This window comes from Haemaphysalis longicornis, unplaced genomic scaffold, assembly GCF_048455015.1.
Source record: "Haemaphysalis longicornis isolate Haplotype H1 unplaced genomic scaffold, Haemaphysalis longicornis Haplotype H1 scaffold_8, whole genome shotgun sequence".
Taxonomy (NCBI): domain Eukaryota; kingdom Metazoa; phylum Arthropoda; class Arachnida; order Ixodida; family Ixodidae; genus Haemaphysalis; species Haemaphysalis longicornis.
Window position 1 is genome coordinate 115,227,973 of NW_027526445.1, and position 14,492 is coordinate 115,242,464.

General features: G+C 42.4%; 1 protein-coding gene across 5 annotated transcripts in view; it reads right to left on the minus strand.

The window, feature by feature from the left end:
* The window catches only part of Sym (symplekin scaffold protein), a 97,836-nt gene that overhangs the window by 10,342 nt on the left and 73,002 nt on the right, over positions 1 to 14,492 (minus strand). For 2 of the 5 annotated variants that reach the window (XM_077681007.1, XM_077681006.1), the window contains exons 31-32: positions 9,073 to 9,138; positions 7,841 to 7,867 (exon numbers count right to left, since the gene is read on the minus strand). In XM_077681007.1, coding sequence (XP_077537133.1) covers positions 7,841 to 7,867; positions 9,073 to 9,138 — 93 coding nt within the window. Of the gene's footprint in view, positions 1 to 1,367; positions 1,386 to 7,840; positions 7,868 to 9,072; positions 9,139 to 14,492 lie in introns of all 5 variants that reach the window. The other 3 variants (XM_077681010.1, XM_077681008.1, XM_077681005.1) reach the window with 2 other exon arrangements.

Sequence of the window (14,492 nt, forward strand, 5' to 3'; positions counted from 1 at the left end):
AAGAGCGTACGTGGTTAAATGATCGTTTCTTAGTATTATACTTGAGTTGTCATACCATCAAATAACACATTAAGAGCTGTTGCAAATGAGTTTTTCATTACAAGGCAAGTGAATTTTGCTTGCCCGTTCGCACAGTTCTATACTAAGATCCTATTTTATTCACGATGTTCGCAGCTTATCAGGAATATGATTCAAGCACAGAAACTGTCGGTACAATTTCCTCAGATCTCATTTGAAACTCAATAGGAAATGTCTAGGTCAACTTGAATCCCAACCTCTGCCAGATGCCACAATAGCAGGGCTTTTTTTATTTTACGTGCAATTCTAATGATGTTAACTGTCATATCTGCGTGCAGTCAATGCACGATAAGAGCACCTTAAAAATATACAGCATGAATACTGCGAACCAACAACTGCAACATTAGAACCAGCTCAATGTAAAAAAAAAAAAAAAACGCCCCTGCAAGGTTTCAAGGGGCTGAATTTTTTTTTTTTTTTGCTTTCCAACCAATTTTGATGAAACTTGATGGGCCTGCTCAGTTTTTTTTAGCTAATTTCAAATATCAAATTAGCTTTGATGTGAATTAATTAAAAACCTTCCCTGATTGTTTTTGAGAGCAATAGGGAAAAAACTATTCGGCAAAAACTTACCAGCAAGGCATGAACAGATACCAGAAGTTGCAGATAATGACATGTGGGAAGCAGTTTTTTTTTTTTGTTTTGCAATCACATGCAAGTTTATATCAATTCAAACTTCCAGGTTTGAAGTACTCCCGCTAAACAATTAAGAATAATGCTAATTAAACAACTACTGAAACATAAAACACAAAATCTGTTTTCCTTATAATAGGATGGTTCAAACATTCAGCTTCACAGTGCAAAAGAAACGGTCTTCCTTGCTGCACTACATGCTGGGATGTAGCTCTCGAGAATTTCGTATCGCTGCGATACGGCAAAGAGCGGGGAATTATGAAAACAAATTATTTTATTTTGGTTTATATCAGGGCTCTACGGCTTTTATAAATACCTGGCACTGTTCCAAGTATGGAATTTTCGGAGGAAAAGCTATGCAAATCAAGCGAAAAGTGATACCTAAAAAATTGCTTTCTTGGGCAATTTTTCGATCCCAAAGACCCACGGGCCCCCTTAATAAAGCGCTCAAAGTGCAATGTGCTGTTCAAAAATTCCCCGCCCGCATCAAGTGCACAAAAAATGGAACACAAACCCGTGAAACCAGAGCAACAAAATGCAATGCCTTGCATGCGAAGGAAAGAGAGAGAGAGAGATGCCAAGAACACCATCCCCGTCATGCATAGGAAAGATTGAAATGGAACCGCCACCATTTTAACTCAGCCCCACATACTCACATTCTTGTTATGCTCTTTCTGTGTTCAATACAAAAAAAAAAGAGTTTTTTTTTTTGTCAATGCAAATGCACACCGCTTGCCTCAGCTTAAAATTCTAAATCACGTGCTGGCTAACTTGGGGAAACCAAATGCAAATGGTGAATGTGTGGTAGAAAACGTGATTTAGTACGCAAAGTTTAGACAGCAACGCAATGCTTAGACAGTACAAAAAAAAAAAGAAAAAAAAAAGAAGAAAACAAAATCTCTATTCCTCTTCACAGCGCACAAATAACGTGACACAGGGGAGCGCTTGCCCTCTGTCTCGTTATTTGTGCGCTGTGAAGATGAATCTGTGCCAACTAGCCCAGTTTTCTACGCTACTACAAAAGCGCTATGTTTGGACAAGAAAAAATAACTATGCCCTAAAAAAATAGTTCATCATCAAGTGAAAAGAAATATGGCTTGTGCCCATTTGTGCAGGTATTCAACTCCCACGAGAATTTATGCATTCAAGTATTTTTACGAACTCACCACTAGTGGTATTAGGCAAGCTTGGATCCTTTAAAGGAGCCACGAAGACAGAATACAAGTTTGTTTTATTCGAAAGATTTCGCGTTTTCTTGTGCCCCCAGCGCTTGTCCGCTTCACTGAGAAATTGATCAATTTAGGTTAAAATTTTGATTCTCGCGCCAAATCGTAGGTTTTCGTAATGTCAGCAATGACGTCAGAAACGCATGAATTCAAGCGAACTTCCACTGTGTCATTCGGGTTTGCGGCCTTGCTGTCTATCAGCCCTACCAGATGGCGCTGCTATAGTCATCCACGAACCGTTGTCCGCCGTTGCTTTGTTTTTGAGCGTATTTGCACCTGGCTTGTTTTCGTTACTGTAAAAAGTGATCGTCTCGTGAAACCTGGGGTATCCTCGACAAACAGGGTCACGTAAGACAACGCCGCTTACGCCAATCGGCCAGTGCACTGTAAGACAACTTCAAAGCGGCGGAATGCTGTGCAGCTAAAACAAGCATAGTGTGCCCAGTATCAACAGCAGTACGCATCAGTACTTCTATGCTTACGGGCGTTTTCGTGACTTTCATTGTTTACCGCACCGTTCTTACTGCTGTAAAATGAATATGCATTACACTTTGGTGCAAATAGTTAGTTCGGAAAGCCTATAAGCCGTGCCTGATTTGCGTTTGCTTTTCCCGTCCTCAGCCAATCGCACAGCTGGGCTCATATGACATCACAGGTTCTGTTGCGGGAAATGAGCTAGTGGGTCGCATGGCCATTCCGTTTTTTCCTAGTTATGTACCTTATTTGAGCGAAGTGTGTGTTAACAGTGGTGTCAGTATGGTTCTATCGAGGCAATCTTTCGAATGAACCGAACTTGTGTTTTGTCCTCATGGCTCCTTAAGGTTACGGTAATTACAGAATTTAGTACAGTCGAATCCCGCTACAACGGAATTGACGGGACATGCGAAAAATTTCGTTGAAGCGAAAATTCGTTGAGGCTAAATCTGCCCCAACACACCACGGAAAGGCCAGAAAAATAGCCCCGTACGTTTCCGCAACATTGGCAGCGTAATACAATGTTTATAAAAAGGAGTGACGCGCCATAACTAATGTTTATTCGGATAACAAACATACCAATGGTTATCTGTTTTTTCACTGCACCCAAAGAACGCGTTACGGAGGGGGGTGAAGATATGCAGGCGCAAAACGTATCGCTGTACAACAAGGCGTGTCCACCGAGCTGATTACTTGCAGATAGCTGCTAGGCCGTCGGAAGCCCCCCTCTCGCTTGTGGCAGGAGCAGTGCCGTTATCTTATCCTCCGACAGGGCACGGCAGCTACTGACCTTGGCAGGCAAGACGCGCGCGCTTGCATTTAACATGACCGCGCGCTCGCGACTAAGATAGGATGACTAGGCTTCAAGACCAAACACGCAAACATGACTTTTGCTCTTGGCTATGAAGAATGGTTGAAGGAAAACGGCAAGGACAGCTGCTCACAACGCATACATGATGGCACCGCGCCAGCAGCGGAGCACATTCATGCAATTTCAACTGGATACGGATTGGCTGTAGCTCTGGGGCTCCGTCTTGGCGAAGCGGGCCTGCGCCTCGTGTAAAGACGGCCAGCCACATCGTTATCACCATCAAGCAATGGCGTGCGCCTGAGTTATTTTTTGTTTTGTTTTGGGTGGCGGTGTGGTCGCAACGCGCATGTTTTCGGTGAAACTAAGCGTCCTGAATGTATAAAAAGTTACAGATAGCTGGCGCTATGCTTATTTTATTGTAAAATAATTGTTCAAACCCAGTCCAAATCATCGAAAATTTCGTTGAAGCGAAAGCAAGCCTGACAAATGGTTCGTTGTGGCGAGGACTTTGTTGCATTGACCTCTATGGCTAGCTGACGGGGAATTGGAAATATTTCGTTGAAGTGGAAATTTCGTTGAAGCGGCGTTCGTTGTAGCGGGGTTCGACTGTATCATTTTTATTTCCATTTTTTTTTCACATTAAACCTCAGCAGGTGTCAATTGGACATCATCTCTCTCTCTCTCTCTCTTTTAACTTAAAATGTAACGTTTAAATAGCTCTACATTAGATGTCCCCCATTCTTTCCAAATTTTAAGTGCTTTCAGTTTCGATAATAGCTCTTCACACACATCAAAACAAACGGAAAGCATTGGCATAACACAATATTGCAGAGGTGTATCAACAGTGAAATTTCAGCCTGGGACCTAGGAAACTCAATCCGAACATTAGTTAAGCTTAGTGCCACAACAAAAATACAAGCATCAAATCGAAGAGTCATATTTTGGGTTCGTATCCAGAAAAACTTCCTGGATAAAAAAAAATAAAAATAAATTCCGAGCTTAAAATATATGCCCTCGCATTTAGATCTTGCAACACCAAGGCTACCCCAAAAAAGCAGCATTTTAATTCCATTCCGAGTTACACAATGCATATTATACCAGTGTAAACGCTATACCCATTTTTTCTTCTCTCTCTCTTTTTTTTTTTAGACTACGTATCTGTTTCAATAGGTTGCAGCCGTGTAGTGGGATGAACGCAATGTGAGCTATAGATGTGACCGTGTTATCAGTTTATCAGATAATCTGAGGAAACCTCGCATTATCGCAGCTTTCATTGCTACCGCCTCAGCAACCATGTCCATTCCCCCACTTTCCTTGGGGGGGGGGGGCAGTTCGGGGCAGCTTATCTGTCTGACGGTGCTCTTATCACTTTCTACCACTGAGGCAAAAACAAAAGAACATACGTGGTAGCTTTTACAGAAGTGGTTAGTGCTAGTCAGTGTGACTTGTATCTCATAGATCTTGACTTGTATCTCGTTGACACACATGCCAGCCTTTAAAAAAAAAAACGCTCCAAACATCTCTAGTTTCAAATTATTCTTGACTCCAATTACAATGTATTAAGATCTCAAACTTTCATCAAGCTAGTATTCTTATTATTGAAAACTCGGAATACAGTGGACTGTCATTTAATGAAACCTCAAGGAACCGAGCAAATGTGTACCATTTCTTCCGAGAGTTTCGTTGACACATAAAATAAGTTTGGCATGGAGCGATGTGAAATCTCGGTGATCCGCAGAACAGCACAGTATGGGCTTTACAAACTTCATTCGACGAACGTAAGCATTGCACGTTTTTTTTTTCTTTTTTTCTTGTCTTCCAACCACTTCTATATTTTTAAAAATGTTAAGAGTCCACTTACTACTTCCACCTGAAGACACGGGGAGACAACAGTGGTTTATATGCCTAGTTAGAAATGACTTTGCAGCTGTTTTATTATTGTAATTTTTTTTAAGTGACGCTACCTATACTCCTCTTTACAAAGCACACTACAAGTGCAAAAAAGCGTCAGAGTGCAACACAATAGAACTGTGTTTGCCCAAAATATTATGCTTTCAAGTCTGTTTTTTTTTATTCCATTTATGCAATGGTTCGAAAAATTGTTCTGACTAAAGAGTTACAGCAAAGGACAGAACCGGCCATGGTACTCGGTAGGGGACCGGTGCTACTGCGCATGCGTGGAGATGGAAAAAGTGGTTGTGAACATGCACAGGTGTACCACGTCGTACCATACCGGGACCGCTTCTCCCCTCTGATTTTCTTTACATAGCCTGAATACAAAACCAACCAACTCTGAGCTCTTTGTTCTATTTGAACAGTAGTTCTGTTTAAATTATTTTCACTTATCGATATTCAACTGCACTGATATTTTGTTACTCGACATACACAGTCGTAGTACAGTTAAACCACGTTATAAAGAGATGGGCTATAATGAAATAATGAAATGTAACGAGCAAATCATAATTCCCCTTGAAAGTCCCCATAGAAACCAGTGCATTGGGAACCTTGCTTTAACGAGGTAAAATTTGCACATTAAGGGAAGTAACAAACAAATTTCGTTAGGAAATAAAATTTTGAGCCAATTTCGCGACAGTGCAAACCACAGGGATAAGACGGTGCTCAACATGCCAATGTAGGTATATAGCAGCTCAATTCGGCGCGCTATTTGTTTTGGGTAACTGCAATGCACAATACTTGCAGTGAATTCTCGCTACGGCTATAACAAAATACTGGTTATAACGAGCAAATAGCGGCGCCCTTCAATTTCATTTTAATAAGCTTTAACTGTAGCAAAAAGACGCTGACGCTGAAATAGTACTTGGGGTCCGTTATATATAGCCCCATAGGACCCGCAAATGTCTCCACTGTTGTTGCCCGAGTCAACGTCTACCTCTTTTCCATTTACCATTTCCGGCCGAAGCAAGCTTTCACTCCAAACTATTTGCCATGGAGCGTGACATTAAAGGTGTCGTCATACCTCTGGCTGCCAATGACCATTTCACAAACCTTCCTTTAGAGCTTTTTAGAGGCCATTTTCTTCACGACAAGGTTACGCTCAAATGCCATTTCTTCACATCCGCTTGCGCGATGCACTGTCTTCGACACGATGCATTTGCAGAAGAAGTGCACACTTCAAATGCTCAGGGAATAACCATTTAAAAAGGGGGCATATTGGTCTTCATCAAAAACTTTGTTTTTGCAGTTATGATGATGAAAATGGGAAGGCATGTAATTTTTCCATCTGATATCGCTTAGATATAAAATTTGTTTTTGTTTAAAGCGACTACATTTAAATTTATGCGGATTTTTATATTTGATTTTTTGACAGCCTTTGTAAAAAAACTGCTGGAGTGATGCAGCTGAACAAGGTACCAGTGACCTGTGCACAAATCAAGGAGTGCAATAAGACTAACAGCATCATTTGTATGGTCTGTGGCAGAAGTTACGACTGTTTAAAGTTTGGGTTTGGAAGGTGGAAACCAAAAAACCTGGTTTTGCCTTCCAGCCCAAACTTCAAACGGTTGTAACTTCTGCTACAGACCAGATAGAATGATACTGTTAGTCTAACTGCACTCCTTGATTTGTGCACAGTCCACTGGTACCTTGTTCAGCTGCATCACTCCAGCAGTTTTTTTACAAAGGCTGTCAAAAAATCAAATATAAAAATCCAAATAAATTTGAATTTCGTAGCTTTACACAAAAACAAATTTTATATCTAAGGAATATCAAAAGGAAAAACTACATGCCTTCCCATTTTCATCATCATAACTGCAAAAATAAAGTTTTTGATCAAGACTCACGTGCCCCTTTAACACAACGGTGACCACACAATGGCCTACAATCTAGCACTGGGCACTAACTCGCTATACAGAGCAGGCAGAAGACAAGACATGCAGTTGTTTATCACACAGAACAACAAACAGTCAACTTTTCGAATTACATTAATCATGCATCAGGAACAATCCTGTCCAATGCAAATGTCAACAAGCTTTCTTCTGTTTCACTAAAAAATGAGAAACGGAAAACTTTGTGAAAAAAACATGCAGTCGGCAATAAGACTGCAGAAGGCATAAAAACCAGCGAAGACAGGGCAACCTAAAAATCACACGGCTAGGATTAGTGCTTGAACCTGCTAGCAAACTGTCCTTGATACTGTACGCTCCTCAAATGCTCTGAGAAAATGCCGTTTAATGAAATGGCAGGATTTTTTTTATGCTGTTCTTTATTCGTGCTGCATTCAACTGTGGATTTACTACAAATGCTCAGCCAAAAACCCAGCGGCGCAGAAATTTGAGCCATCTTTACAGAGCGCTCCATACTGAAGGCATCAACCTGTTCATTGGCACAAGTTTCTCAGTAAAAAAAAAAAAAAAAAACGCACTACTTTCACAAGCATAATTAGGCTTTTCCGGCGAACATTTTTAATTTCTGGTAATCTCCACTAGAGTTGGCTGCAAACACCTAGTTTCGCATAATTACTTTCCTGCCTACTGACTCGACACTCCCTTAGCATGCCTACACTGAAAAAAGAAAACAACTCTACCGAACTTGAGCTCGATTTCTTCTCTCCAAACACAACACTGTTTAAAAGAGAAAGCAGTGCTCTAGACATACTTACTCCGTCTTTTTCTGCCGACTTCGATTTCTGAGAGAGAGAAACGGAACAAAAAAACAAAAAGCATGCTCCAACATCTCATCATGCCACCACAATTAAAACATATCACGAAAAAGTCAGCAAACAAGAATGTTACTACGTACAATGGTGAAATGCAGCACGCAACATGCTAGAAGCAAGAAAAAAGATGCAAACCATGCTTGGGAAAAACCTATTAGAAACATCATGCATATCAATTCAAAGGGAAGTACACAATGGTACGAAGACAAGGCAAGCTAGCAAAACAGGGCCACTGTCAAGAACCCTTCATGCCAGCTTGAGCTATCAGTTTGCAGTGATGGCTGCTCTGTGCTTGTCACACAAACACGGCATTTTCCTTTTATGGGGGGGGGGGGACATGTCTCTTAAAACTATTTCTTTTAATTTTCGAGTAAACTCTGCGAAACTTGTCAGACTTGCTGCTTTTCCTCCACTTATTTCAAGATTTCAAGTATGGCAATACTTTTTCAGCGAGTCAATTAGTTCCCGAGATAATTACAGATAATTGGCCATTTTTGGAGGAAGAGTAGACGGGACAGTGTTGGTCGTAGGACTGTAATCTTTACATTTTCCAACAATACGAACACTGGTGAACGTAATAAGAGAATCGGTTTTTCGGTGCTCCACATGGAACTAATTTTACAGCTCATTAAACCTTGGTGGCAAAAGTGGCAAGGAACCATTTTGATTGCCCATTTCAAACACTGAAGTTTAATGAGCTGCAAAATTATTTCCAAGCAGTGCATCAAAAAACTGTTTCTGCTGTTGCATTCACCAGTGTTCATAGTGTTGGAAAATGTAAAGATTACAGTCCTACGACCAACACCGTTCTTGTCTACTCTTTTCTCCAAAAATGGCCAATTATCTGTAATTATCTCGGGAACTAATTGACTTGCTGAAAAAGTAATGCCACATTTGCAATCAGTGGGGGAAAAGCAGCAAGACTGACAAGTTTCACAGAGTTTACTTGAAAATTAAAAGAAGTTGTTTCAAGACCAGTGTTCCCCTTGAGCCTGTCAGGCACAAAACATGTTCATTTAAGCATGCTTTTAAAAGCATGAAGTCGTCCACAGTTGTGTTGCGTTACCATACCTGGAAGTATTTTAAATCCATTCCCACAACAGTGAGAGTGTGTCGTAACTCGTACGCAGCCAATTCGATATCAAACAAGCTAGGAAGTAAAAAAAAAAACTCACATCGGCGTCTGGCTTTGGTCGGCCGAGGTTGAGAAGCTCCAGCGTGGCTTCCGGTATGTGCGCTCTCTAGACCAGGGAGAGAGAAGAACAACGTTGAAGTCAGAGCAGCAAGAAATTCATAGAGGCCCGTCAACCTCAACGGCTCTGTCGGCATAGCGGGGGCAGATAAGGTGAAGGGCACCTGAACAGTTGACTCCTGTTAAGGGGGGACGTGGCTTTCAAAATCAACTTTTTTATTTCTTTGTGGATTTTGATGAAAATTGGCACAGCAACTGGAAATGCTTCTGTGATAACACCATAAAAATTTGAAGTTAATATTTTGACAACTTTTTTATGTATGAAATTTTCTTTCTGTTCCGCTTGTACCGAGCTTGAGCGGCTTATAAAACACGATAGAAAACTTGTTCGAAGTGCTTTGCATTCCCAAATGAATGGACGAGGTCGTGACAGTTTTAGAATTTTTTTTTTACAACACGATGTTTTTTAGTTTTCATTTTTTTAGAGGTTAATGTGCAACAGGCATGTCGACTGTGAACGATTATTTGAATAAAAAAATCACAAAAAACAAATCTGGAAAACTAAAAGTGTCACGACCTGAACAGTTCATCAAGGAATGTAATGCAAGAAACGGAATCAAAATAGACCCAGCAGTCACGAAGAAATCCCTGGGACAAGCGACACAGGTGGCAAAAAAAACTGTTTTGAGAAAACGGCTTCCGAAGTTGCAACATAGGTTTCACATATCAAAAGTCGTCACGGTTGTAGCCTTTCATGTCCTTTTGAACATGGGGCTTCTGGAAGGCCTTGCCTTGAAATTGGAGTGCCTTTTCAGCCTTTCTCTTTCCAGAAAACATAATTTTCAGCTCCTCCGTGAAGAGTACATACCCCCCTTTGCAAACCAAACAGAGGGGAGATGGGTTTCAATGGGCTTTCAATGCAAAGTAGGTTAGTTGGTTGGCTGTATCGCACTGGACAACCTCCTTTTGCAGTGTTGTCACCATGGCAACAAGTTAAGCATTTTTTAAACTTAAATTTGAACATTTTTGGCTTTTTTCATGTTTTATCTTGCCTGGCACAGCAACTTAGTACTCATAGTGCAGGTGTTCATTGCCAAAAGTTTGCATACCACAAGGTTGAAAATGAGCTACTTTGAAGCTTGGTAGAGTATTCTGCATAACTCCCAACTTCAATGCAAGAGCATATTTTTTTTACTACTTTTGACATTCAAGGCATCCAATATTTCTCGCAGCACAGCCAGTATGCCCTGAGCAATGGTATCAATAATTTCCCTAAAAAAAATCACTGTTAAATGCTGCCACAGTAATGTACATTTTTAACGCAGAGAGCATATTTTATTCCTATATTACTAACTCAAACCTGTTTGCATGAAAATTACAAGTGCACGGGAAACATTGCGCAAGAAAGGCGATATGGCTCGCGCGCATCGCAGCGCACGCTTACCGCGACATATCGAGCTTTGATTATACCTGATATGGCTGGTCAGGTCGCTTTTAAGATTAAAACTAACGTCGCAGGCATTAATTACAACTACTGGCGTTCAATCGTAACCGGTTGCCCAGTCATGTGATGCTCCAATGCGCGTCGGCTATGCCGTGCGCGCCGCAGCGTTTGACGCGTCGACCGTTTCTTTCTCAAGGCTAGCGAGCCCACAGTCAAAACACAGCAATAACTAAGCGTGTAAACATCGCAAATCCGACTAAAAGTTCACTTCACGAACCGCTATCGCAAGCGCGCACACCGCGTGACCCTCCGGGGTCTGGCGACGGTAGAGTCACGCGCACCACGAAGCGTTCGATGACCTCCGCCTTTCGAGCCACACAACTTCCCGTAATCTGGCTAGTTATCTCTGGCATTCCCATCGCGATAACGTCCGTGTTGAATACCACAGATTGAACAGAAACTCGGCCGAGCGAAGCGGCGAAAATGAACTCAATCCGCTCGCTACGCAGCTCAGGCGGCCGCCATCTTGCGTTGCGCCCGCGACATCCAATCAGGAGGGTCGTCGTTCTGTGCCCCGACCGGAGGACCAATAGCGCTTCAGCATCTATTTCTAGCTTCGTTTGTGCGTCGTTTCTTTTCTGCCGTTTGTGCGTTTGTGAATGAACGAAGATAAAAGAGACGAGCGGAACCGGAAAAACGATCGCTCGGCCGATCTAACCATATCAAAATGGCCGCGCCCGGTGGCACCGTTGCGGAGATAGAGCGCTCCGAAAATTGCCGTTTTTTCGCCCTTTTGCGCTGATAGTTTGTCACCGCGCCTGACAAAAGTATTTTTTTATGCCACTTTGCGACGCTTTTCAGCGTAAAAACTTTGCAGACGCACAGAATAGGAAACATAGAAGCCGAATATGCGGGTTTCAAAAAAACGATGTTTTGGTCATTTTTCCGAAGTTGAAAGCCGCGTCCCCCCTTAATACGAGCTCCACGGGCATCATGAAAAACTTTGACACAGCTGAACTTCCAAGGGGGGACACTGGTCTTGAGGATCGAAAATTTGCCAAAAGTCAATTTTCTGTATTAATTTTATTTGCAGTCTACAAGTCCACAATAATGTGCTATCGGCGTCAAAGGAAACGCGAACACGAAAATATGAACCAGAACACACAAATAGCGCGATTTCTTCCCATGCAAGCCAAAATGATGCGTGGCTTAGTTACAAAAACAAAGTTGGGAAAAGCGGATTTCCAAACATACAAATAGCAAGCCATTATATGAACTCTACGAACAGTATTTTTCAATTTTGCACGTTCTGGTTCATATTTTCGTGTTCGCGTTTCATTTCACGCTGATCGTACCTGCAAAATATTATAGCTGTACTATAAGAACTTATATAGCTGTTGCCCTTTGAAGTTGCCTAAATGACTGCCTTCACCAATGTTTCCAAACTTCGTGCCTTATTTTCTCAGGACCAATATTTTTCCCACGAGGCCAACTCTTGGGTTCTACAGTCGAATCCCGCTACAACGAAATTGACGGGACGTGCGAAAAATTTCGTTGAAGCGAAAATTCGTTGAGGCGAAATCTGCCGCAACACACCACGGAAAGGCCAGAAAAATAACCCCGTATGCTTCCGCATCATTGGCAGCATAATACAATGTTTAGAAAAAGGAGTGACGCGCAATAACGTCATGTTTATTCGGATAACAAAGATACCAATGGTTATCTGTTCTTTCACTGCAGGCGAAGAACGCGTTGCGGAGTGGGGTGAAGAAATGCAGGTGCAAAACCTATTGCTGTACAACAAGGCGTGTCCACCGAGCTGATTACTTGCAGATAGCTGCTAGGCCGTTGGAAGCCCCCCTCTCACTTGTAGCAGGAGCAGTGCCGTTATCTTATCATCTGACACGGCGCGGCAGCTACTGACCTTGGCAGGTTAGACGCGCGCACTTGCATTTAACACAACTGCGCGCTCATGACTAAGATAGGATGACTTGGCTTCAAGACCAAACACGCAAACATGATTTTTACTCTTGGCTATGAAGAATGGTAGACGGAAAACGGCAAGGACAGCTGCTCACAACGCATACATGACGGCGCCGCGCCAGCAGCGGAGCACATTTGTGCGATTTCAACTGGATACGGATTGGCTGTAGCTCCGGCTTGGTGAACCGGGCCTGCGCCTTATGTAAAGACGGCCAGCCACATCGTTATCACCATCAAACAATGGCGTCCGCCTATGAGTTTCTTTTTTTTTTTTTGTGGCGGTGTGGCCGCACCGCGCATGTTTTCGGTGAAACTAAGCGTCCTGAATGTACAAAAAGTTACATAAAGCTGGCGCTATGCTTATTTTATTGTAAAATAATTGTTCAAACCCAGCCCAAATCATTGAAAATTTCGTTGAAGCGAAAGCAAGCCTGACAAATGGTTCGTTGTGGCGAGGACTTTGTTGCATGGACTTCTATGGCTGGCTGACGGGGAATTGGAAATATTTCGTTGAAGCGGAAATTTCGTTGAAGCGGCGTTCGTTGTAGCGGGGTTCGACTGTATATCTTGAGATGTACTGGTCAGATTTGTATCATTTTTGCTGCATTAGAAAGCTTATGAACTTAATTTAACAGTGCAATAAAACCACCAAAGTATATAATTTCTTTGGCTAGCAGAATTTTTAATGCAGTTCAGTTTGCAAAGACATTGCCAATTGATGACCTGACATTTAATAAGTTTACAGCAATTGCAGAAGCAATGGTGAAATTACTGCAGAAGTACATTGGCACTCCCTGGTCCTTCTAGAGCACAAATGGATAAAAAGTATTCGATTAATGCATAGGTAGATAATGAAAAAATGTCAGCATCTCCACTCCGCGGATGATGGCGAGGGTGCTGAGTACTAGGACTTGAAATGACATCCAAGTTGCGCCCCGAGTGACATCCAATTTGCGCCCTGACCGTCATTCGATTTGAGCCGTGAGTTGCACCTTGATTATTCCCTAAACGAAACTGCCACTCACGGCTCAAATCAAATTTCGCTTGATTTTCGCTTGACGGTGGTGTGCGCACGGATGGACGCGGCCGGACATTGGGAGAGGTCCTAAGGTACTCCACACCGTTACAGCCGAGGGAGTAAGCCGTTTGACTCTCGGGTACTAACTCACGTTCGTAGGCCAACGGGTACGACGACTGACACTAACTCTGTCTGGTCTACCACACACAGGCTTAAATCCTGCTGGTGCCTGTGTGATTTTTTGCGATTGTAAATTCTATGCGCACGGACACAGACGGACATTGTGCGGTCCTAAGGTACTCCGCACCTAAAAAATTGACTCAAACAGAATGCACAACATGTTGCACAACTCCGAACTTACACCACATAGACAAAAACTGACTGCATATTTGTGCTCAAAATGCTAGAATACTCTTAATGTGTTAATCTCAAGCACATATTTTAAAACACACACAAAATATCCTCAAGACCAGTGCTGCCCCCTTAAACAGAAAGCACAGTAACACCATCCCCATTAGTCCAAAACACATCTCCCTCTTTGATATTGTTGATAATCTCGAGATAGGTTGCTAAAATCAAAGCCTGAAGCGTTTCCCCCACCCCCTTCGGCTGAACGTTCGGTTGCTCGAGTTTGCAGAGTACATTTCTCACTGCGGAAGACTGACCATTATGAAAACATGCAACACTGCTTCATTCAAAATACGACACTCTTCACACCAGACTCTTGTCTTGTCTGTCAGGCAATCTCGCTGTGCTTACTGGGTAGTAATTTGCAGTTAAAAGGTGCTCACTCTAAATTACCCACTTCCTTCACAAGAATTTCAAATGTTTTTGGGCTAGCTGCAAGAAATGGACAGTGAGTAGGCTGACTGCGCACGAGAAGGCGCGCTCTAACAGGAGTCTCGACTAGGGTTCACCACTGATTAAAATGTAGTAAGGCCTAACAGATTCGTCTCTC